Source organism: Myotis yumanensis, unplaced genomic scaffold (assembly GCF_028538775.1).
Source record: "Myotis yumanensis isolate MYYU_CA2020_CCGP unplaced genomic scaffold, mMyoYum1.0.hap1 SCAF_4, whole genome shotgun sequence".
NCBI lineage: Eukaryota > Metazoa > Chordata > Mammalia > Chiroptera > Vespertilionidae > Myotis > Myotis yumanensis.
Genome location: NW_027223755.1, coordinates 111765991 through 111790836, shown reverse-complemented (window position 1 = coordinate 111790836; position 24846 = coordinate 111765991). Strand labels below are relative to the sequence as shown.

Genomic DNA, 24846 nt, shown 5'->3' with positions numbered 1-24846 from the left:
GCAGGCTGCTGCTGGTGCCGGGTCTGGCCCACTTATTGATAGGTATAGGGCACACTGATGCCAACTACTACTTGACTGAGAGATTTTAGAAAAGTCTGAAGACTGATCCAGGACAGGCCATTCATATGGAAAAGTCTCTGCAAACAGTGGGTGGGGCTGCAAATTGGATGGGGCAGGGTCGCAGGGAATCACCAGGGTGGGGCGGACAGTGTGGGTCAGGCTGATGGAGACTTAGATATGGCTGCCAGACAGCTCTGCGACAGGGAGGTCCCAGCATTAGAACAATGACCCCCCAAGTACCCCTATTTGGGAGAAAGCCGTCTCCAAGTTCTTGCCCTGATACCAGACAATCCAGTTTCTCCCCAAGTGTCCCAGGTTCCTTTTAAGCCATAGCCCCAGGGCTGGAGCTCAGAGGGAGCAAGTCTGACTAAGACAGTGATGGCGAACCTTTTGAGCTCGGCATGTCAAAATTTTGAAAAACCCTCACTTAACTCTGGTGCCGTGTCACATATAGAAATATTCATAATTTTTTTTTTATATTTGCAACCGTAGTAAAAAAAAGGTTTGTATGTTTTATATTTACTTTATATATTTAAATGCCATTTAACAAATCAACCAAAAATATGTATAAAATGAACAAAACCAGAAAAACAATGTACATTTAGGAAAAAATAATAATAAAAACAATGATGATCAAATGGTATGAAAACTAGAAATTAGTGACTTTTTTGGTGCTGAAGTTTGTCTGCTAATTCTTCGATTGCAGGTTCATACTTGGTGCACTTCAAGGCCAAGCAGGCGCCACTAACTTCATCTGTTAGCCGGTTTCTTTTGTTTGTTTTAATATTATTTAATGCTGAGAACAGTCTCACAAAAATATGTTGATGAAAAAAATTGGAAATCCTTTCATTCCAAAGTACTATAAACAACTACATTTGGATACTTAATTATTTTAATGGTCTGTTGTAGGCTTCTAAATTGGTCGAATCTTTCGCTGAACTGTTCAAATAATGAGTTTACTATATTCTGGTACATAAGTATGGACTCCATTACACTTGTTGTAGTGGCCTTCTCAAAATACTTTTTTATCCGAGTAAAATACTTTTTTATCCGAGTAAAATACTTAATAAGTTTTAGTTTCAATATCTCGCTTGAAAATTTTAAGTTTACTTTCAAATGATTTGATGTATCCAAACATAACGTCAATACTTTTGCCAAAACCTTGTAATTTTAAGTTCAGTTCATTCATATGAACAGAGTGATCTGTAAAAAAAACATCAAATTGCTGACCCACTTATGATCATTGATCTGAGGAAAGTTTGCCAGATCCTTATTCTCAATAAATACCATAATTTCTTCAAAGCACTCCACAAATCACTCAAGTACTTTACCTCGACTCAGCCATCTCACATTATTGAACATCAGTAGTCCACTGGAGGTTGAATCAGCTTTCTGTGAAAGTGCAGAAAAATTCTCGCTTGTGAAGGGGCTGAGAAGCTATAAAATTCACAATTTTTGTTACAGCTGACATTAAATCATTCAATTCTGAGAATCCCGATTTGGCACACAACACCTCCTGATGGATAATGAAATGAAAAGGTACAAGTGGATGTCTAATAGCTTCCATAAACAATTTCAGGAATCCCACATTTTTCCCCACCATATTTGGTGCCCCATCTGTCGTGACTGACACAATTTTAGAGATATCAATGTTTAGGTCACTGAATGTTTTTATAACAACCTTACATATTTCGTTTCCTGATGTACTTATTGGCACTGATTCTAACTTTATCAACTCTTCTCTCATTGTGAGACCATTAGAATATCTAGCAATAATGGCCAACCGAGCATTTGATGTGACATCAGTAGTTTCATCAAGAGAAATAAAAAAATATTTACAACTATTTAAGTCTTTTTTTAATTGATGTTGTACATTTTTGTTAAGATCTATTATTCTGTCTTTGATAGTATTTCTACTGAGTGGTAACTCAGAAATTCTTTTAATAATATCATCTTTATTTTTCATATAGTGAAATAGAGCTGTTGCACATCTTAGAAATATTTCCTTAATAAATTCTATGTCACTGAGGGCTTTTCCATGCTGAGCTATGGAGTGAGCAATACAGTAACTTGCTGATGTTAAATTTGTAGAGCATCTTACAAATTTAATGATGGAATTTGATTGACTTTTATAGAGGTGTAGCTGCCTAGAAATGTATTCCTTCCTTTCATCGATACTTTTTTCAAGCACTGACAATGATTAGTTTCAAAATGTCTCTTTACATTCCGCATTCTGCTTACTACCGTTTCATAACACAGTACGTACAATGATCTGTTGTTTCTGTCGACAATCCCGTACATCTCGGTCCATATGTCTTGAAAGGATTGGCTACTGCTACTTCCACTTCCTTTATCATTCAATCTAGCTTTTTTATTTTTTTTGGTTCTCCATCACAAGGCTGCAAAACTAAATAAATATAAATCACGGCGTTTTTTATAAAAGGTTGATAGGTTTCTTACCTATTAACTTTTTGCAGTGTTGTTGCACTGACTCCTGGTGCAAAACAATTCGAAGATAGTATGTATAACCAACAGATATATGGTGCTGTAACCAATTATCCAACACGCAGAATGTCTCGTCGAGCACTGTTGCACTGTATATCTTTTTCTTCTAACCCTCCCACTCCTGTCTCCTAACGAACATGGCGATCAAGTGCATCCGTTTGCCAAATGCACCTGAACGCATGGGAAGCTTACCTGAGGCACATGTTGACAATAACGAGGCCGTTTCCAGAATTGGGCATTTTGTCACTCGAGTAAAAATAAAATGTCATGAGTAAAGATTAATCTCTTGATAGTGCAATTCTTAACCTTTTTATATTAATGTCAATATTGGAACAATGTATCTGGGATGTCTTCACTATGTATCTTTGCTACGCAACACCGATGTACATGTTTACATCCGCTTTTAGAATTGCATTATTGATCACGAGTAACATGAGTGATGCCCAACTCTGGCCATTGCGAGAGACAGATATTTGAATTATGCAACTTTTTGTCTCTGTCAATGTGTGTCATCCAAAATGAGTTCACGTGTCACCTCTGACACGCGTGTCATAGGTTCGCCATCACTGGACTAAGACTATGTGCTGGCCCTTTAAGAGGAACTTCTGGGTTTCCAGCAGCCTCAATGTTACTCAGACACAATCCCCGTTGGTTTTTAAAGCCTAAAGTTACAGGGACCTCTCTTCCCATCTCTGTAACCTTGGAGTGGGGGTCTGGTGTGGGGCTGGAACCGCCTGCACCTCATAGGTGGCCTCCACAGTGAAGATATCTCTCCTGATTAAAAACACGACGCAGGTGGGTGTTGGACCAGCTCCTTCTGCGCCTCTGCCCCTCCTACCAGCCTCAACGTTCTTTCTCCTTTGCTTCTCTATTTGTAAAACTTCCACTCAGCCAGATTTCAGGTGGTTCTGAGTGATGCTGGTTCTGTATTTTAGTTGTAATTTTGATGTGGTTGTGGGAGGCAGCAAGTATCGCCATCTTGGTTCTCCCAAGATATTTTTAAAAGTCCAACTCAATAATAGAGACAAGCAGCCCAGTTTCAAAGATAAACAAAATATTTAAATAGTTTGTCAAAGCAGATATATGAATGGCTAATAAAGACATGAAAAGTATGCAATGCCATTATACATCAGGAAAATACAAATTTAAGCCATAGGAGACACCTCTACCCTCCACCAGGAAGGCAAAAATTAGTCTGACGATACTGTTAACACTTGGGTTGTGGGAAACGAGTTAAGTCGGCTCGCGTGAATTGCGCGTACTCCGCGGGAGCCGTCTTAAACTCGGTTCATATAGATTTGCGGTGGAGTGCGGGAAACGTGTAAACTCGGGCCGATTGTAACTGCGTATTACCAAATATTTGTTTGTTTGCCGTTCACAAAGATACCTACCTGCGTATGCGAACCGTTTCATACCCATTGGGGTAATAGGTATCTTAAACTAACTCTGATTTTGCGCGGGAAACCTAAATAATTGCCCGCGCCATCTTATATTTTGGCGGGAAATTCACCCGACACCATAGTGTTAAGGATGTGAAGCCACTGTTGGTGAGATTATAAAATGGTATGATCAGGTTAGAAATATGTCTGCCATTAGTTTGCTCAAATAAGTCTAAACACACATCTATTCTATATGATTCATCAGTTGCACTCCTATGAATTACCCTAAAGAAGGAAAACATATTTTCACAAAAGAGATGTGTAAGAATGTTCATAACAGCATTGTCCATATTAGCCGAATAATTATTGGGAACAGTCAGGTAATTTTCAACCAGAAAATTAATGGCCTCTGTTATATTTACACTGTGAAATATTGCTCAGTGACAAAAATGAATTAACTACTGAAAAAAGCAGTTACATTAATGAATCTTATTCTTTCTGATAAAAGAAGCCTTATGGAAAAGAGTATAATCTTGTGAGTTTTATTTATATGAAATTATATTACAGGCAATATTCCCCTATGGTGAAATCAGAAAAAAAAAATGTATCTCTGAGGGAGTGTGATCAGGATTGACTGGAAAGGGACATGAGAGAACTTTCTGGGGTGGAGGCTCCTGTTTACCTTGTACGTGGTTTGGGTTATGAAAACTGTATTTGCCAAAATGTGTGTCCAGTGAAGCAGATATACAGTTAACACTTGTCCATTTTATTGTATCTAATTTTACCTCAAATAAGAACTATAAACAAGTATTGAATTCTAGTAAATGCTGAAGTATTTTGGTGGAAGTGTACTTATATTTCCAACTTCTTTGGCAATGCATCCAAAGATTAGATGTATTGATATATATAAATTACATAGGTATTATATATGAATGTATGGAGATATATACATTTAAGTTAATATGTTATGTAGTATAAATTACATACATATACCTCATTTTTTAAATGTATACTTGTCACTCAGTCTCTTTTTGAGCCATAAATCCATTCTTTTACTCTGCTCTTTGATGCTGTAGCTACACTTCTGTTTTTTCAGCCAGCTCTTTATAAGACTCTACTGTTAAAGCACAGGACTTGGGGAAGAAATTTGACCTTTCCTGTTGGCTTTCTGTCTGCTTGTAGTTCCTATGAGTGACATCCCAGCAACACTTCTTTTTTGGCAGTAGCACTTTCTTCCCATAGCAGCAGCCAAATACAGTTTGCAGATTGTCCAACAGTTTTCAAAATCAGCCTCATCGCACCCTCTCAAAGGTGACTCAGCTCCAGGTGACTGGAGCTCCTTCTCAGAAATGTAGGTCCAGTCCCGGAGGGCCCTTCTCTCACACTCTGGGACAGCACCAGCTGACTCGTGCATTCTCCTCAGAAGTTTGGTGTTCAGCTCCACAGGACCTCTCCTCTAAGTTTATAATTTTAAGTAATTATAAACTCTTGCTTTTGTTCCCTTAGTCCTAGGGCTGGGGGCTGCTTGCTGCTGTTGCTACCTGATACCTTAGAATTTTCCTACCCTTTCTATTTTCTGCTGTACCTTGAACAGATACATAGCTCTCTGTTGTGTTCATATACCATAGTTTATGCAATTGATTTCAATACATTTCCACCACAGATAACATTAACAACAAACGTGTACATACCTTTTCTTCATATTGTTGGAGATATATATTTCAAGTCTGTTCCTGGAAGTAAGATTGCTGAATCAAACAGTAAATGCAGATGTAATTTTGTTAAACATTACAAGATTCTCCATTACAGTTATGCCATCTTGCATCCTACAAAGCAATGAATTAAAGGGCCTTTTTGTCTATAATCTTGCTAACAGAGTGTGTGGTTAAGCTTTTTGATTTTTCCAGTGTGGTAGGTAAGAAAAATATCGCTGTGGTTTTAATTTGCATTTATTTCACGTGTGACATTGAGAAACTTTTCATGTATTTGTGGGCCACATATATATCTTACTTTTGTGAACTGTCTGCACATTGAGAGGACTTCAGATGTAGATGTGATTGGAGCATCTATATTATGTTGGGAGTCACTGCCATTTCCAGGCATTCAGTATCATGTTGACATCAGATGAGTCTCCCCTTTCAAATCACATTGTTTTCCTTATGTTCTTAACTGTCCTTTATTTCTAATATTTGCTTTTCAGTTTGTTCAGTTTTAAGCATAGTTTGTTTCCTGTTGCTACTTCTAGGTAAAATATCATCTGCGTTTTGTTAGGATACCAAGGACTATCCAACATTCAGGCCCGTCAGACTGGAAAACATCCTTACTCTTTCCTATTCACCCCTCTTCAGGACCCAGGAACCCATACAACCAAGATGGAGGGAGTCCTGGTGAGTAGATATTTAAGCAAACTTATTTTATTATCCCAGTTGATACTAGCATATACATATATATACATACACACACACATATACATATATACATATATATATACATATATATACACAGGTATATATGGTTTTATGTGTGTATATACATATACAACTATCCTATATAATAAAAGCCTAATATGCTAATAATATGCTAAGGCTGCTCAACTGCTCGCTATGATGGGCACTGACCACCAGAGGGCAGACAGTAAACTGGTCGACCAGTCGCTATGATGTGCCCTGACCACGAGGGGGCAGATGCTCTTACTGGTACAGTGATGGCAAACTGTTTGAGCTTGGCGTGCCAGCATTTTGAAAAACCCTAACTTAACTCTGGTGCCGTGTCACATATAGAAACTTTTTGATATTTGCAACCATAGTAAAACAAAGACTTATATTTTTGATATTTATTTTATATATTTAAATGCCATTTAAGAAAGAAAAATAAACCAAAAAATGAGTTTGTGTGTCACCTCTGACACGTGTGTCATAGGTTCGCTATCACTGGACTGGTAGGTTAGCTTGCTGCTGGGGTCCTGCCAATTGGGACTGAGTGAGATGGGCCAGACACGCCCTGGAGCCCTCCCATGTTCCCTCCCCAGCTGGCCAACCTTCTGCACCCCTCCCTGGCCCCGATCATGCACAGATGGGTCCCTCAGCCTGGTCTGTGCCCTCTCTCAATTTGGGCTGAGGGACGTTCCCCAAGTGCATGAATTTCATGCACCAGGCCTTTAGTACATAATAAGTTTGTTTATTCTTGTGGTAATTTTAAAAATTAGATTTATATTCTATGAAAACCACTTTTCAATCCCATATATTTGACAAACTTAAAAAATATATATAATATATCTATATCATGCTTTATTCTCTTTCGATTCTTTTTTAAAAATATATATATTTTATTGATTTTTTACAGAGAGGAAGGGAGAGGGATAGAGAGTTAAAAACATCGATGAGAGAGAAACATCGATCAGCTGCCTCCTGCACAACCCCTACTGGGGATGTGCCCACAACCAAGGTACATGCCCTTGACCGGAATCGAACCTGGGACTCTTCAGTCCACAGGCCGATGCTCTAGCCACTGAGCCAAACTGGTCAGGGCTCTCTTTTGATTCTTATAGCAATATATCTATCTTTATATAGTTGTGGTTTAGTGTTATGCTTTCAAATGCGCATATTTTCATTTGTTGGCATTGCTTGCCTATTTATGTCTATATATAATTTTATTGATTTGATCTAAAAGTTTTTACATTGGGATGGTAATTTTTAAGTCAGATTTTTCACTTGGTATATTATCATATGTGAAAAACCCTTAATGAGGAATTTGCATTTACTGAATATCTTGAGATTTTATCTTTGGCAAATATTAAATAGAAGGAAAAACTATGCACATTCTAGCATTAGCAACAAAAATTGGAAACAACATAACCAGTAAGAGAATAGGTGAACCTGTTAGGCAGTCATTAAAAATACTCTTTTATGATGTAATCTGTTCAGAAAAAAAGTATTTAAATTGAATCTAGAGGTACCTGCATAACTAGCTAAATGGAGATGGATGGGGTTATTCCAGGCAATGGAATTAAACTCATGAACACATGTAGGACAGGAGGCCACATTCAGAGAGCTACATGACCTTCTAGCATGGAGGGTGCACATGGGAGACTAGTAGAGATGAGGCTAGGAGGAAAATAGGTCATTAAAGATCTAGTTTGTAAAGTGAAAAAGTATGAAATTTCTCCTGGAAGTTATGAGAGAGAATCAGAACAATATTTAACATGAATAGGAGAAATGATATGATGTGGTAGTGGATGCATCTCTCCAAGTTTTTGTTTGTATCTGAACACAAAAATTTTGTTTTATACTGTTGCTGAACAAAGAATATTGTGACTTATGTTTTGCAATCCTATATAATAAAAGCCTAGGTGGCGTCAACCCTCATGTGACATCCTCGTGTGATGTCATCACAAGATGGCTGCCACAAGATGACCGCCACAAGATGGCCAGCAGGAGAGGGCAGTTGGGGGCTATCAGGCCAGCAGGGGAAGGCAGTTGGGGGTCATCGGGCCAGCAGGAGAGGGCAGTTAGGGGCAATCAGGCCAGCAGGGGAGGAGTTAGGCATCAATCAGGCCGGCAGGGGAGTGGTTAGGGGGAGATCAGCTGGCAGGCAGAAGCGGTTAGGGGCAATCAGGCAGGCAGGCAGGCGAGCAGATAGGAGCCAGCAGTCCAGATTGTGAGAAGGATGTCCTACTACCAGTCGGTCCCATAGGGGTCCCAGATTGGAGAGGGTGCAGGCTGGGCTGAGGCACCTCCCTGGCACCATGCACGAATTTTATGCACTGGGCCTCTAGATTATAAAATAATTTGTGTAATTAATCAAATTAAATTAGCTCGGCCATAGTGGCTCAGTAGGTTGAGCATTGTTTCATGCACCACAGGATTGCTAGTTTGATTCAGTCAGGACTCATACCTGGGTTTCAGATCTGATCGACGGTGGGGGCGCATATGGAAGGCAACTGATTGATGTTTCTCTCTTACATTGATGTTTCTGTCTCTTCCCTTTCCTCTCTCAAAGCATGTCTTAAAGTGAGGGAAAAAACCCCCACAGTATTTAAGAGAATGACTTGTTTTTCCTTGAACATTGGGATTTTATTTTGTCATCACTTATCAATTTTGGGTGGCATATTACTTGAGAACAGGCAGTATACCCTTAAGTTTCTTTAATGCCACACTATTTCCGGGGGAATGTTAAATTTAGAGAAAGAAGGATGAAAGACTGAACATTCAAATTAAGGAGAAATGACAAGAGACAAGGGTACAAGGACTAAGAAGGATTGGAAGGAAAACAAGTAGGAAAATTAGATATATATTACATGAAATGAGGGAGAAATAGAAAACTATGCCTAATATTTTAGTTCAAATCCACAAAAGACCTTCTTGATATTTTTTCCTTTTTTATTAAATTTATTGGGGTGACATTGGTTAATAAAATTATATAGGTTTCAAGTGACATTTCTGTGATGCATGATCTGTCTATTACATGGTGTGTTTACCACCTAATGTCAAATAATCTTTCATCACCATATATTAGGCCCCTTTAACTTTTACTACCTCCTAAACTCCTTATCTCTGGTAACCACAATACTGTTGTCTGTCTATGTTGTTTGTTAATTTGTTGCTTTTAGTTTTATACCCCACATATGAGTGAAATCATTATATGGTTTTTAACTTTTCCTGATGGACTTATTTTGCTTAGTATGATATTCTCAAAGTCCATCTGTGCTGTCACAAATGGTAGTATTTAATTTATTATTATATCTGAGTAGTATTCCATTATATATATGGACCACATCTTTATCCAATCATAAATCAAAGGATAGTTCAGTTGTTTCCATGTCTTGGCCACTGTAAACATTACTACAATGAACATAGGGGTGCATATCATTGTGAATCTGTATTTTCAAATTTTACCCAAAAGGGAATTTTCTGGGTCATATGGTAAATCTATTCTTAATTTTTGAGGAACCACCCTACTGTTTTCTATAGTGGCTATACCCGTCTACACTCCCACCAGCAGTGAATGCAAGTTTCTTTTTTTTCACATCCTCTCCAATACTTGTTATTACTTGTCTTATCCTATATAATAAAAGGCTAATATGCAAATCATCCCCTCGGGAGTTTGACTGACTGGGAGTTTGACCACTCGCTATGACATGTGCTGACAACCAGGGGGATGCGTGGAATGAAGGAAGGCCCCTGTTGGCAGCCTGCAGCCGGGGGAAGGAAGGCCTTGGCCAGCAGCTGGCAGCCTAACCGTACACGAATTTAATGCACCGGGCCTCTAGTCTCTATATATAACAGGCTAATATGCTAAGTGTCTGACCATTCGACTGGTTGCTATGACACACACTGACTACCACGGGGCAGGTGCCAACACAGAAGCTGCCGAGCTGCAGTGACTTAGCAGTGGCAGTTCTCAGGTGATGCACCCCGAAACCAGACAGGAAGGAGCCCAATTTCTTGTGGGGGCCACGCGATTCCACCTTCGGCTATGAATTATGTTGTTGCTGGGGCACTGTTGGCCCTGCATCTGATTTACTGCACACTTGCATTTGTGTTCCACACCCTGTATGACTGCAACTTTGCAGAATGCCCTCTCACACTCCGGGACCCCTTGAGGGATGTCGGAGAGCCAGTTTCGGCTCAATCCCCGCAGGCCAGGCCAAGGGACCCCACCTGCTGGAGGGACCCCACTAACTCCACAGATGTCTTTCGAGCCATGGCACCCCAGGTGCAGCTGGCTGGGGAGGGACCACAGAAGATTGGCTCCAGTGCATGTCTGGCCCATCTTGCCCAGTCTCGCCCCGCCAGCCACCTTCTAATTAATTTCCTTTCAGTGTGCATGAATCTGTGCACTCGGTCACTAGTTTATAGTAGCCATTCTAAAGGTGTGAGATAATATCTCATTGTATTTTTTTGTTAATCCTCACTCAAGGATATTCATTTATATTTAGAGAGAGTGGAAGGGAGGGGGAGAGACAGAGAGAGAGAAACATTGATGTGAGAGAGCTATATCAATAGGTTGCCTCCTGCATGGCTTGGGACTGAGCCTGCATCCAAGGTAGGTGCCCTTGACTGGAATTGAAGCCAGAATCCTTCAGTTCACAGGGTGATGCTCTCTCTACTGAGCCAAACCAGCTAGGGCTCATTGTAGTTTTTATTTGCATTTCCCTAATAGCTATTGAAGTTGAGCATCTTTACATATACCTGTTGGCCATTTGTATGTGGCCTTGAGAGAAGAGTCTGTTCAGGTTCTCTGCCCGGTTTTTAATTGGAGTATTTGAGTTGTATGAGGTCTTTATACATTTTGGATATTAAACTCTTGTCAGAACTGTTGTTTGTAAATATATTCTTCTATTTTGTTGGTTGTCTTTTTGTTTTGTTTGTGGTTTCTTGTACTGTGCAGAAATTTTTAGTTTGATAGAGTCCCATTTTTTTACTTTTTTCCTTTGTTTCCCTTGCCCTTTAAGATATGTAATAAAAAAATACTGTCTTTGCTCCATTGAATGTTCTTGCCTCCTTTGTCAGATATAAATTGACCATAAAGATATGGGTTAATTTGTGGGCTCTCTGTTCTGTTCCATTGATCTATAGGCCTGTTCTCATCTCAGTAACAGGGTGTTTTGATTATGATGGTTTTGTAGTATAGTTTGATATCTGCTACTGTGATCCCTCCAACTTTGTTCTCCTTTCTCAAGATAGCTGAGGCTGTTCTGGGTCTTTGTCAATTCCATACAAATTCCAGATTTGTGAAGTATGCCATCGATATTTAAATAGGGATTGCATTGAATCTAGATTGCTTTGGGTAGAATGAACGTTTTATTCTAATCTGTGAACATGGTATATATTGACACTTGTTTGTTGGTTAAGTTTATGACTAGCTACCTCATTTATTTTGTTGCAGTCATAAATGGGATTTTTTTTGTTTCTCTTTCTGAGAGTTTGTTATTGATGTATAAAAATACCCTTGGATATTAATTTTGTATCTTGCTACTTTGCCAAATTCACTCATTCGATCTAATAGTATGTTGGTGGAGTCTTTGGAGTGGTTCTCAACCTTCTGGCCCTTTAAATACAGTTCCTCATGTTGTGACCCAACCATAAAATTATTTTCGTTGCTACTTCATAACTGTAATGTTGCTACTGTTATGAATCGTAATGTAAATATCTGATATGCAGGATGGTCTTAGGCGACCCCTGTGAGTCGTTCGACCGCCAAAGAGGTCGGGACCCACAGGTTGAGAACCACTGCTTTAGGGTTTACTATGTATGATATCATGTCATCTACAAATAATGTCAGTTTTATTTCCTCCTTTACAATTTTGATGACTTTCTTTTCTTCTTGTCTGATCATTGTGTCTAGGACTTCCTGTACTATCTACACTAATAAAAGAGAAACATGGTAATTAGCGTACGACCGCTACCCTTCCCATTGGCTAATCAGCATATCCTTATGCAAATTAACTTTCAGCCAAGATGGTGGCTGGCAGCCATGCACTGAAGCGAGCAGGGAGGCTTGCTTGCTCCAGTGATGGCGAACTCCAACGTTCCCCCGCACTTGCCGGCCTCTCAGCTGCAACACTAAGCAACTATTACTATGTTGCAAATAAGCTAAACAAAACCCCAGAAACCGGCTTTCATTCAGCCAGGCTTCAGCCAGCCAGACCACAACATTGTATCGATGTTTTCAGCAGCGAGGCCTCAGAGCTAAAGCTGGCCCAGAATAAAAAAAAAAAAACAAAAAAAAAACAAAAAACGAAAAAAAGGAGCAGTTGGGAGCTTCAGTCACCCGCTTCAGGAAAACAGCCCTCAGCCCCTCACCCAGACTGGCCAGGCAACCCAGTGGGGACCCCCACCCTTATCCAGGACACCCTTCAGGGCAAACCAGCCAGCCCCTACCCATGCACCAGGCCTCTATCCTATATAGTAAAAGGGTAATATGCCTCCCGGCACCGGGATCAGAGGAGCAGCGAGGCTCCTGGCACCGGGATCAGACAGGGGGCAGCGCCCAAACCCCCTGATCAGCCCTGCTCTGTGCCTGATAGGGGGGAGCTCCCCAATCCCCTGTTCGCCCTGCGGCTCTGTGTGTGACAGGGGGCGAGGCCACAACCCCTCTATCCGCCCTGCTCTGTTCGTGACAGGGGAAGGCGCCCCAACCCCCTGATCAGCCCTGCTCTGTGCCTGATAGGGGGGAGCTCCCCAACCCCCTGATAGCCCTGTGGCTCTGTGTATGACAGGGGGTGGGGCCACAACCTCCCTATCCGCCCTGCTCTGTTCGTGACAGTGGAAGGTGCCCCAACCCCCTGATCAGCCCTGCTCTGTGCCTGATAGGGGGAAGCTCCCTAATCCCCTGATTGCCCTGCGGCTCTGTGTTTGACGGTGCGGCGCACCAACCCCCTGATTGGCCCTGCTCTGTGTGTGACAGGGTGCGGCGCCCCAACCCCCCCCCCTCCCCCCCACGGGCCCTGCTCTGTGTGTGACAGGGTAGAGCCATAACCTCTCCATCGGCCCTGCCCTGAGTGTGACAGTGGCGGCGCCCCCACCCCCTGATCAGCCCTGCTCTGTGGGTGATAGAGGGTGGCGCCCCAACCCCCCTCCACGGGCCTTGCTCTGTGTGTGACAGGGTAGAGCCATAACCTCCCCATTGGCCCTGCCCTGAATGTGACAGGGTGTAGCGCCCCAACCCCCTGATCCGCCCTGCTCTGTGTGTGACAGGGGACGGTGCCCCAGCTCCCCTATCGGCCCTACTCTGTGCATGATGGGGGAGCTCCCCAAACCCCTGATCGACCCTGCTCTGTGAGTGACAGGGGGCAGCGCCCCAACCCCCTGATCGGCCGTGCTCTGTGAGTGACAGGGGGCAGCGCCCCAACCCCCTGATTGGCCCTGCTCTGTGAGTCACAGGGGGTGGCGCCGCAACCTCCCCATCGACCCTGCCTTGAGTGTGACGGGGTGGTGCCCCAACCCCCCAATCAGCCCTACCCTGAGCATGACTGAGGGTGGCATCGCAACCTCCCGATCCGCCCTGCTCTGTGCATGACGGGGCGGCGTCCCAACTCCCCAATCGGCCCTGCTCTGAGCCTGACCAGGGGCTGCACCTAGGGATTGGGCATGCCCTCTGCCACCCAGGAGCAGGCCTAAGCCAGCAGGTCATTATCTCCCGAGGGGTCCCAAACTGCGCGAGGGCACAGGCTGGGCTGGGGGACCCCCCCCCCCCCCCCGGCCGAGTGCACAAATTTTTGTGCACTGGGCCTCTAGTCCTATATAATAAAAGGGTAATATGCAAATTGACCCTAACAGCAGAATGACCAGGAACGCTATGACTTGCACTGACCACCGGGGGCAGATGCTTAATGCAGGAGCTGCCCTCTGGTGGTCAGTGCACTTCCACAGGGAGAGTGCTGCTCAGCCAGAAGCCAGTTCATAGCTGGCCAGTGCAGCGGTAGTAGCGGAGCCTCTCCTACCTCCATGGCAGTGCTAAGGATGTCTGACTAATGGCTTGGGCCCGATCCCCCGTGGGAGTGGGCCTAAGCCGTTAGTCGGACATCCCCCGAGAGCTCCCAGGCTGCTAGAGGGATGTCTGACTACCAACGGGCCTAAGCAGACATTCCCCTGCGGGCTCCTGGGCTGCCAGAATGATCCCGGACTGCGAGAGGGCACAGGCTGGGCTGAGGGACACCCCCCCCCCCCCCCAACACACACACACACACACACACCGAGTGCATGAATTTTTGTGCACTGGGTCTCTAGTGTTGAATAAGAGTGGTGAAAGAAGACATTCCTGTCCTGTTTCTGACAAAGGAAATGCTTTTAGTTTTTCCCATTGAGTATGATGGTGGCTGTAGGTTTGTCAAATATGACCTTTATTATGTTGTGATATGATTCCTCTATTCTCACTTTGCTGAGAGTTTTTATCAAAAATGGGTGCTGGATTTTGTTGAATTCCTTTACCGCATCTATTGATATGATCATGTGGTTTTTATCTGTTATTTTATGTGATGTATCACATTGACTTATTTACAAACAGGAGGCCTGGTGCACAAAAATTTGTGCTCTCGGGGGGGCAGGGGGGCCCCTCAGCCCAGCCTGTGCCCTCTCGAAGTCTGGGACCCCTCAGGGGATGACCACCTGCTGGCTTAGGCCCGATCCCCAGGGGATTGGGCCTAAAATGGCAATCAGACATCTCTCTGGCAGCCCGGCAGCTCTCGGGGGATGTCCACTTGCCAGCGGGGAGCAGGCCTAAACTGCAGTCGGACATCCTTAGCGCTGCTGAGGAGGCAGGAGAGGCTCCCACCACCACTGCTGTACTGGCAGCCATCAGCCTGGATTGTGGCTGAGAAGAGCTCCTCCCATGTGAGAGCACCCTGACCACCAGAGGGCAGCTCCTGCATTGAGCGTCTCCCCCGTGGTGGTAAGTGTGTGTCATAGTGACCAGTCATTCCCAGTCCTTCTGCTGTTAGGGTCAGTTTGCATATTACCCTGGTACTATATAGGATAGAGGCCTGGTGCACAGGTGGGGGCCTGCTGGTTTGCCCTGAATGGTGTCTCGGATCAGGGTGGGGGTCCCGCTTGGGTGCCTGGCCAGCCTGGATGAGGGGATGATGGCTGTTTGCAGCTGGTCACACCCCCTTCAGGGTGGGGGTCCCCACTGGGGTGCCTGGCCAGTCTGGGTGAGGGACTGAGGACCGTTTTCAGGCTGGTGGGTGACTGAAGCTCCCAACTTCTCCTTTTTTTCTTTTTTTTTTTTATTCTGGGATTTATTTACCTTCTATGGCTGTCACTGGAGCTGAGAACCCCTTTAGCTCTGAGGCTCGGCTCCAGCTCTGAGACCTCAGCTGCTGAAAACAGGTATCTGAGCTTTTTTTAGCTTCTATAATTGAAACACTGTTGCAACTCCAGCTCTGAGGCCCGGCTGGCTGAAAGTAGGTTTCTGGGGATTGTTTAGCTTCTATAATTGCAACATAGTTGCTTAGAGTGCAACTCAGAGCTGGGCGGCAGCAGGCAGGGAACCTTGGCTTCCTCCATCACTAGAACAAGCAAGCCTCCTGTTCGCTTCAGCTGCCTGGCTGCCGGCCGCCATCTTAGTTGGCAGTTAATTTGCATATTGCTCTGATTAGCCAATGGGAAGAATGTTGGTGGTATCGTTAATTACCATGTTTGTCTAATATTAGATATGATATTGTATCATCCTATATCCCTGGAATAAATCCTACTTGGTCATGCGTATGATTTTTGTAATGTATTGCTGGTTCCAATTTGTTAATATTTTGTTAAGGATTTTAGCATCTTTTTTTCAGAGATAATGGCCTATAATTTTCTTTTTGTATTGAGTCTTTGTCTAGTTTTTCAATGAGGATAATGCTGACCTCATTAAAAAAAGCTTGGAAATCATCCTTCATCTTAAATTTTTTGGAATAGTTTGAAGAGAATAGGTGTTAACTATTTGAATGTGTGGTAAAATTTACCTATGAATCCATCTGATTCAGGATTTTGTTTCCTGGGAGTTTTTTTTATTACTCTTTCAATTTCATTAGTTGTTATCCATCTATTTGGTTTTCTCATTCTTTCTGATTGAGTTTTGGATAACAGTATTTAAATATTTATTTGATGATTTATAATTATTTAAGATTTTCACATATAGTTTACATATATCATTGTTTCCAAATATTAAAAGTACCTTTTCCAATTTATGATTTTATCCGTTCTGTTCTTTATTGAACAAAAATCTTTACTTTGACATAATTCATCATTTTTTTGCCATGTGGTCTCTTCTATTAGGTCTTCATTTAAGAATTCAAACACTATTCCTAAATTCATAAATATTCTCCTAATATTTCTCTTTTATGGTATTTCCTTCTATAATTTTGTTGTTAATCTATGACAACTTCTCATTTGTATTTTGTTTTGGTTAGAATTCCATATTATTTTCCTTCCATACAGAAAAACAGTTTTCCAAAAATAATCTGTCCTAAAATGATCTCTTTCTTCATATTAGTCTGTCTATTCTTACACAGATGTCATATTATGATTAACAATTATTTTTGGTTAGAAATAGCCTCCAAGAAAATCCAGATTATGGAATTTAGCAAACAAGGACTTCTAAGGTGGCTATTTTAATTATTCTCATTGAAATAAGAGAAAATAAGTGTTCAATGAAATAAATGATTTTTTAAAATCGCAGCCAATAAATACAAATGATAATAAAGAAATAAGACACTGAATCTAGAATTAGAAAATACAGGACAGATTTAATAGCCAAACTGAGATGACAGGAGAAAGAGGAAATAATATTGGAACAGTAAAATATATTCAATTAAAAAAATAAGTAAATAAAAATGGAGTTACAGTGAAAAGTGGGTAAATAAAAAAATTCTAACATACGTGTTACTAGAGTCCTCAGGAAAAAGGAGAAAAGAAGGCAGAATAAATTAGATATAGAAAAATGGCTGGAAGAGTCCTAAATTTAAGACAATAACCATAAAGTGACTGGAGCAGATACAGTGGGGCCTTGACTTACGAGTTTCCCGACAAATGAGTTTTTTGAGATACAAGCCGTCTCTCGGCTGATTTTTTGCTTTGAGTTGCGAGCTAAAATTCGGGTTATGAGCCAGCTTCAGATACCCCACCACTAGTTGGTGCAGCGAACGTCACAGTGAACGCCACAATATCAGCCCAGCATCACGTGGCTCACTCGTTCACAATTTATTTGACATATGAGTAATTTGAGTTACGATCTTCATCACGAACTAATTAAACTCGTAAGTCAAGGCCCCACTGTATCTTATCTAATAAAGAGGGGATAAGCAAATTGACTGTCACGTTGTAATGGTCAAGATGGCTGTGCCCACAGAGGAGGCTGAGTTCCTGTAATGAGCCTTAACGAGCAATCAGCAGGGACCTGAGGCTGTGTGGTGCTGGGCCAGGGAAGGGGACCTTAGGCTGCTCCCCACACCTCGTGGGGCTTGATGGGGACTTCAGGCCATGCCCCATACCTCTGTGGAGCTTGATGGGGGACCACAGGCCACGCCCTCAACCCTGGCACGCGGCCAGGGGACCTAACGACACACCCTACACCCTGGCACTGGGCCAGGAGGCCTGAGGCTGTGCTCCCCGCCCAGTGGGGATTGACAGGGCACCTCAGGCCATGCCCCCACCCTGGTGCTGGGCCAGGGGACCTCAGACCACACCCCCCTCCCTGGCGCCGGGCCAGAGGACCTGAGGCCATGCCCCCTGCGCAGGCACCAGGCCAGGGGACCTGAGGGTGCACCTCCCATCCACGGAGCTTGATGGGGGACCTCTGGCCATGGCCCCACCCATGGGGCTTGATGGGGAACCTCAAGGTGCAACCCCCACCTCAGCCCGGGCTTGAGACCTCAGGCCATGTCCCCTACCCAACAAAGCTTGATGGGGGACCTCAGGCCGCAACCCCCACCTGGCAGGGCTTGACCGGGGAACTCAGGCTGTGCCCTCTGCCATGGTGCTGGGCCAGGAGACCTCAGGCTGCTCCCCCTACCCAACCGCCAGGCCAGGTGACCTGAGGCCACGCCTTCCCACCCAGTGGGGCTTGATGGGGGTGGGGCCAGCCAGATCTGGATCTAGCCCAATGCGGGTGGGGCTGGCTGGGTCTGGGTCTTGTGCAATTTTGAGGCACACGTGGGTGGGTTGGACTTGACTCTGATTCCCATGGCGTGCCCCAGACTCTGACAAGAGGAAGATTTTCATATACATTTTACAAATTTTCTTTTATCTCTGACACTTCTATTATAGAGAAAGGGCAAATAGCAGTCTTAAAATATTTCCATTAAATAATTCCCTTTACACATGCATGAATTTTGTGCACCGGGTCACTAGTAAACATATAAGATAAAATAGGTTTTGCTTTGTTTTTTAAATATATTTTATTGATATTTTACAGAGAGGATGGGAGAGGGATAGAGAGTTAAAAACATCGATGAGAGAGAAATATTGATCAGCTGCCTCCTGCACACCTCCTACTGGGGATGTGCCCGCAACCAAGGCACATGCCCTTGACCGGAATTGAACCTGGGACTCTTCAGTCCACAGGCCGACGCTCTATCCACTGAGCCAAACCGGTTACAGCATAAAATAGGTTTTAAGAAACAGGCCCGCCCTGGCTGGTTTGGCTCAATGGATAGAATGTCAACTTGTGGACTGAAGGGTCCCTGGCTCAATTCCAGTCGAGGGCACATGCCTGCATTGCGGGTCAATCCCCAGTGGGGGGCATGCAGGAGGCAGAAGATCAATGATTCTCTCTCATCAATGATGTTTCTATCTCTCTCTCCCTTTCCCTTCCTCTCTGAAATCAATCCTATCTAATAATAGAGAAACATGGTAATTAGCCATACCTCCGCTACCCTTCCCATTGGCTAATCAGGGAGATATGCAAATTAACTGCCAACCAAGATGGCGGCTGGCAGCCAGGCAGTTTGAAGCGAACAGGAGGCTTGCTTGCTTCAGTGATGGAGGAACCCAACGTTCCCCGCCTGCCGCTGCCGGCCTCTGAGCTTGCAGTTTTAGAAACATTGTTACAAATATAGAAGCTCAACAAAACCCCAGAAACCTGATTTCAGCCAGCTGGGCTTCAGCCAGCAGGACTGCAACATTGTTTCAAGTATAGAACAAACGCAGATCCCTGCTTTCAGCCAGCCGGGATCTTAGAGCTGGAGTGAGCAGGACCACAACAGTGTTACAATTATAGAACCCAAACAAACCAGATACCTGCTTTCAGCAGCCGAGGCCTCAGAGCTGGAGCCAAGCCTCAGAGCTAAAGCTGGCCCAGAATTTAAAAAAAAGAAAAAAATGAGAGGTTGGGAGCTTCAGTCACCTGCTAGCCTGAAAACGGCCCTCAGCCCCTCACCCAGACTGGCCAGGCACCCCAGTGGGGACCCCCACCCTGATCCAGGACACCCTTCAGGGCAAACCAGCCGGCCCCCACCCATGCACCAGGCCTCTATTCTATATAGTAAAAGGGTAATATATTTCCCAGCACCGGGATCAGCGGAGCAGCGAGGCCTCCCAGCACCAGGATCAGCGTGACAGGGTGCAGTGCCCAAACCCCCCGATCGCCCTGCGGCTCTGTGTGACAGGGGACGGGGCTACAACCTCCCTATCCGCCCTGCTCTGTTTGTGACGGGAAGGCGCCCCAAACCCCTGATCAGCCCTGCTCTGTGCCTGATAGGGGGTAGCTCCCCAACCCCCTGATCGCCCTGTGGCTCTGTGTGTGACAGGGTGCGGCGCTCCAACCCCCTGATCAGCCCTGCTCTCTATGTAACAGGGTGCAGTGCCCCAACCCTCCCCATGGGCCCAGCTCTGTGTGTGATGGGGTAGAACCATAACCTCTCCATTGGCCCTGCCCTGAGTGTGACAGTAGCATTGCCCCAACCCCCTGATCGACCCTGCTCTGTGGGTGATAGAGGGTGGCCCCACAACCCTCTGATCTGCCCTCCTCTGTGTGTGATGGGGCAGTGCCCCAACTCCCCTATCGGCCCTACTCTGTGCAGGACAGGTGGGAGCTCCCCAACCCCCTGATCGACCCTGCTCTGTGCATGACAGGGTATGGAGCCCCAACCCTCCTGATGGGCCCCGCTCTGTGCATGACAGGGGGTGGTGCCGCAACCTCCCTATTGACCCTGCCTGAGTATGACAGGGGGCTGTGCCCCAACCCCCCAATCGGCCCTATCCTGAGCGTGACTAGGGGTGGCATCGCAGCCTCCCGATTCGCCCTGCTCTGGGCATTACAAGGGGCGGCGCCCCAATTCCCCAATCGGCCCTGCTCTGAGCCCGACCAGGGGCTACACCTAGGGATTGGGCCTGTCCTCTGCCACCTGGGAGTGGGCCTAAGCCAGCAGGTCCTTATCTCCTGAGGGGTCCCAGACTGCGAGAGGGCACAGGCCAGGCTGGGGGACCCCCCCCCCCCCCCGAGTGCACCAGGCCTCTAGTAAAAATATATTTTTTTTAAAAAAGAAACAGGCCCTTTCAGTTTTATATCTCACATATAAATGAAATCACATGGTTCTTAACTTTTTCAGTTTGACTTATTTCACTTTACATGATATTCTCAAGGTCCATCTATGTTTTCATTAATGGCAGAATTTCATCTTTTCTTATGGCTGAAAGTAACAAATGAACCAACAAGAAAAACTAGCAGACACAGACAAAATATGGTGCTTACCAGAGGGATGGTGGGTTGGGGCAGTGACAACAATTAATTAGGAAAACAGCTGGTACTGAATATTTAAGCTTCCAGAGGAACAATTAATCATTTTTTATTCTTTATTATTATTGCTTATTAAAACTGGACAGCTTCACCCTTAATCTGTTCCAGCCAAAGGAACACAGTCATTTCTCAATTATCTATCCTATCTAATAAAAGAGTAATATGCAAATTAACCATCATTCCCTCATTCCGTTACAAAGATGGCAGCGGCCACAGAGGTGGAGCGAGCAGGAGGCTTGGTTTGCCCCCAGTGATGGAGGAAGCCAAGCTTCCCGCCTGCCCTGGCCAGACCTGAGCTCCGCTCAAGGCTACAAAGTTTCAATTATAGAAGATAAATGAATCCCAGATACCTCCTTTCAGCCTGCGGACATGGCCAGCCTGAACATGACCCTCAGCCCCTCAACCAGGCTGGCCAGGCACCCAGCGGGACCCCACTCTCCACCCTGAAGGGGCTGTGACCAGCCTGCAAACAGCCATCAGCCCCTCACCTAGGCTGGCCACACCCCCATGGGGTGAGGGTCCCTACTGGGGGGCTTGACCAGCCTGCAAACAGCCATCAGCCCCTCACCTAGGCTGGCCACACCCCCATGGGGTGAGGGTCCCTACTGGGGGGCTTGACCAGCCTGCAAACAGCCATCAGCCCCTCACCCAAGCTGGGCACACCCCAGTGGGGACCCCCACCCTAAAGGGGGTGTGACCAGGCTGCAGACAGCCATCAGCCCCTCACTCAGGCTGGCCAGGCACCCCAGTGGGGACCCCCACCATGAAGGGGGTGTGGCCAGCCTGAAAATGGCCATCAGCCCCTTACCCAGGCTAACCAGACATCCCAGCAGGACCCCCACCCTGATCTGGGACACCCTTCAGGGCAAACCAACCAGCCCCCACCCATGCACCAGGTCTCTATCCTATATAACAAAAGGGTAATATGAAAATTGACCCTAATAGCAGAACGGCTGGGGAATAACTGGTCACTATGACACACACTGACCACCAGGGGGCAGATGCTCAATGTAGGTGCTGCCCCCTGGTGGTCAGTGCGCTCCCACAGGGGGAGTTCTGCTCAGCCACAAGCCAGGCTGATGGCTGCCAGCACAGCGGTGGTGGTGGGAGCCTCTCCCGCCTCCTCAGCAGCGCTAACGATGTCTGACTGCAGCTTAGGCCTGCTCCCCGCTGGCAAGTGGACATCCCCCAAAGGCTGCCGGGCTGCCAGAGGGATGTCTTGACTGCCAGCTTAGGCCCAATTCCCTGTGGAGTGGGCCTAAGCCAGCAGGTGGACATCCCCCGAGGGGTCCCAGACTGGGAGAGGGCACAGGCCAGGCTGAGGGCAACCCCCCCCCCCCGAGTCCACAAATTTTTGTGCACTGGCCCTCTAGTATATGCAAATTAGCCATGACGCCATAACGTCATGACCAAACATCAGGGACCGCCCCCACCCCCACACCAGGCCAGGAGACATCAGGCGCCCCCCCACACCACACCAGGCCAGGAGAAATCAGCCCCCCCCCCCCGCCCCGCACCAGGCCAGGAGACATCAGGCGCCCCCCCACACCGGTACCAGGCCAGGAGACATCAGGCCGTGCCCCCTGCCCGGTGGGGCTTGACAGGGTCCTCAGGCCATCCCTTTCCCGGCGGGGCTTGATGGAGATCTCAGGCTGTGCCCCCCACCTGGTGGGACTTGATAGGGAACCTCTGGCCGTGCCCCACACCCCAGCGCCAGGCCGGGGGACCTCAGGCTGCACCCCCCACCTGGCGGGGCTTGATGGGGGACCTCAGGTCACACCCTCCCACCCCAGCGCTGGGCCAGGAGACCTCATGCTGCGCTCCCTGCCCCAGTGCTGGGCTGGGGGACCTCAGGCCACTCCCTCTGCCTGGTGTGGCTTGACAGGGACCTCAGGCTGTGGCCCCCACCTGGCAGGGCTTGATGGGGTTCCTTAGGCCATGCTCCCCCTCCCGTGCCAGGCCAGGGCATCTCAGGCTGTGCCCCCTGCCCCAGGGCCGGGGCCAGGGGACCTGAGGCTGCACCCCCCTCCCGTAGGGGCTTAACGGGAGGGGGGTCTTGCTGGGTCTGGGTCTCACCCAGTGGGGGTGGGGCCAGCCAGGTCTGGATCTCCTTCATTTTTGAAGTGCGTGCGGGTGGTGGGTAGGGACTTGACTCTAGGTCCCACAGCACATCCCAGACTCTGAAAGAAGGGAGATTTTCATTTACATTTTACTAATTTTCTGTCATCTCTGACACTTCTATTATAGAGAAAGGGCAAATAGCAATATTAACACATTGTTTGTGGGTAGTTTTTATGTCCCGCACTCTACTACACTGGTAGAACATATAAATATGTAAAACGTATAAATACGTTTCCCACATACAATGTGTTAAAATATTTTCTCTAATTAATTCCTTTTTAATTTGCACAAATTTTGTGTACTGGGCCATGTTTTTATAAAATTAACTAGAGGCCCAGTGTCCCTCAACCCCACTTGTACCCTCTCACAGTCTGGGACCCCTCAGGAGATAACGACCTGCTGGCTTAGGCCCACTCCCGGGTGGCAGAGGGCAGGCCCAATCCCTAGGTGCCTGTCCCGCAGCTCTTGTTCAGGCTCAGAGCAGGGCTGATTGGGGAATTGGGGCATCACACCCTGTCATGCACAGAGCAGGGCGGATCAGGAGGTTGTGATGCCACCCTCAGTCATGCTCAGGGTAGGGCCGATTGGGGGGTTGTGGTGCCACCCCTGTCACATACAGAGCCGGCTGATCAGGGGGTTGTGGTGCTGCCCCCTGTCACGCACAGAGCAGAGCCCATCAGGGGGGTTGGGACTCCATACCCTGTCACACACAGAGCAGGGCCGATCAGGAGGTTGGGGAGCTCCCCCCTGTCACGCACAGAGCAGGGCCGATCGGGGTTGGGGAGCTCCCCCCGTCACGCAGAGCAAGGCCGATCAGGAGGTTGCGATGCCACCCTCAGTCACGCTCAGGGTAGGGCCGATTGGGGGTTGGGGCGCCGCTCCCTGTCACACTCAAGGCAGGGTCGATGGGGAGGTTGGGTCGTTGCCCCCTGTCACCCACAGAGCAGGGCCGATCAGGGGGTTGGGGCACTCCCCCCCCGTCACACTCAGGGCAGGGCTGATGGGGAGGTTTCTGCTCCACCCCATCACACACAGAGCAGGGCCCATGGGGGGCGGGGGTTGGGGCGCCGCACCCTGTCACACACAGAGCAGGGCCGATCATGGGGTTGGGGCGCCTTCCCCTTTCACGAACAGAGCAGGGCTTATAGGGAGGTTGTGGCCCTGCCCCCTGTCACACACAGAGCTGCAGGGCGATTAAGGGTTTTGGGCACTGCCCCCTGTCACGCTGCTCCAGGGGCCAGGAGGCCTCGTGGCTCTGCTGATCCCAGTGCTAGGAGGCCTCGCGGCTCCGCTTGACACAGGGGCATTGAGGCCTTGCTGCTCCGCTGATCCCGGTGCTGGGAGGCCTCTCGGCTCCACTTGACACAGGGGCAGTGAGGCCTCACTGCTCTGCTGATCCCGGTGCTGGGAGGCCTCGCGGCTCTGCTTGACACAGGGGCAGTGAGGCCTCGCAGCTCTGCTGATCCCGGTGCTGGGAGACCTCGCTGCTCCGCTGATCCCGGTGCTGGGAGGCCTCACGGCTCCGCTGATCCCGGTGCTGGAAGGCATATTGCCCTTTTACTAT

At 46.7% G+C, this 24846-nt stretch overlaps 1 protein-coding gene across 1 annotated transcript in view; it reads left to right on the top strand.

The window, feature by feature from the left end:
• Positions 1-24846, top strand: part of LOC139009403 (phospholipid-transporting ATPase ABCA3-like) — a 383929-nt gene that overhangs the window by 14858 nt on the left and 344225 nt on the right. The window contains exon 4 of the mRNA XM_070413702.1: positions 6190-6331. Within this exon, the coding sequence (XP_070269803.1) occupies positions 6190-6331 (142 nt within the window). The remainder of the gene's footprint in view (positions 1-6189; positions 6332-24846) is intronic.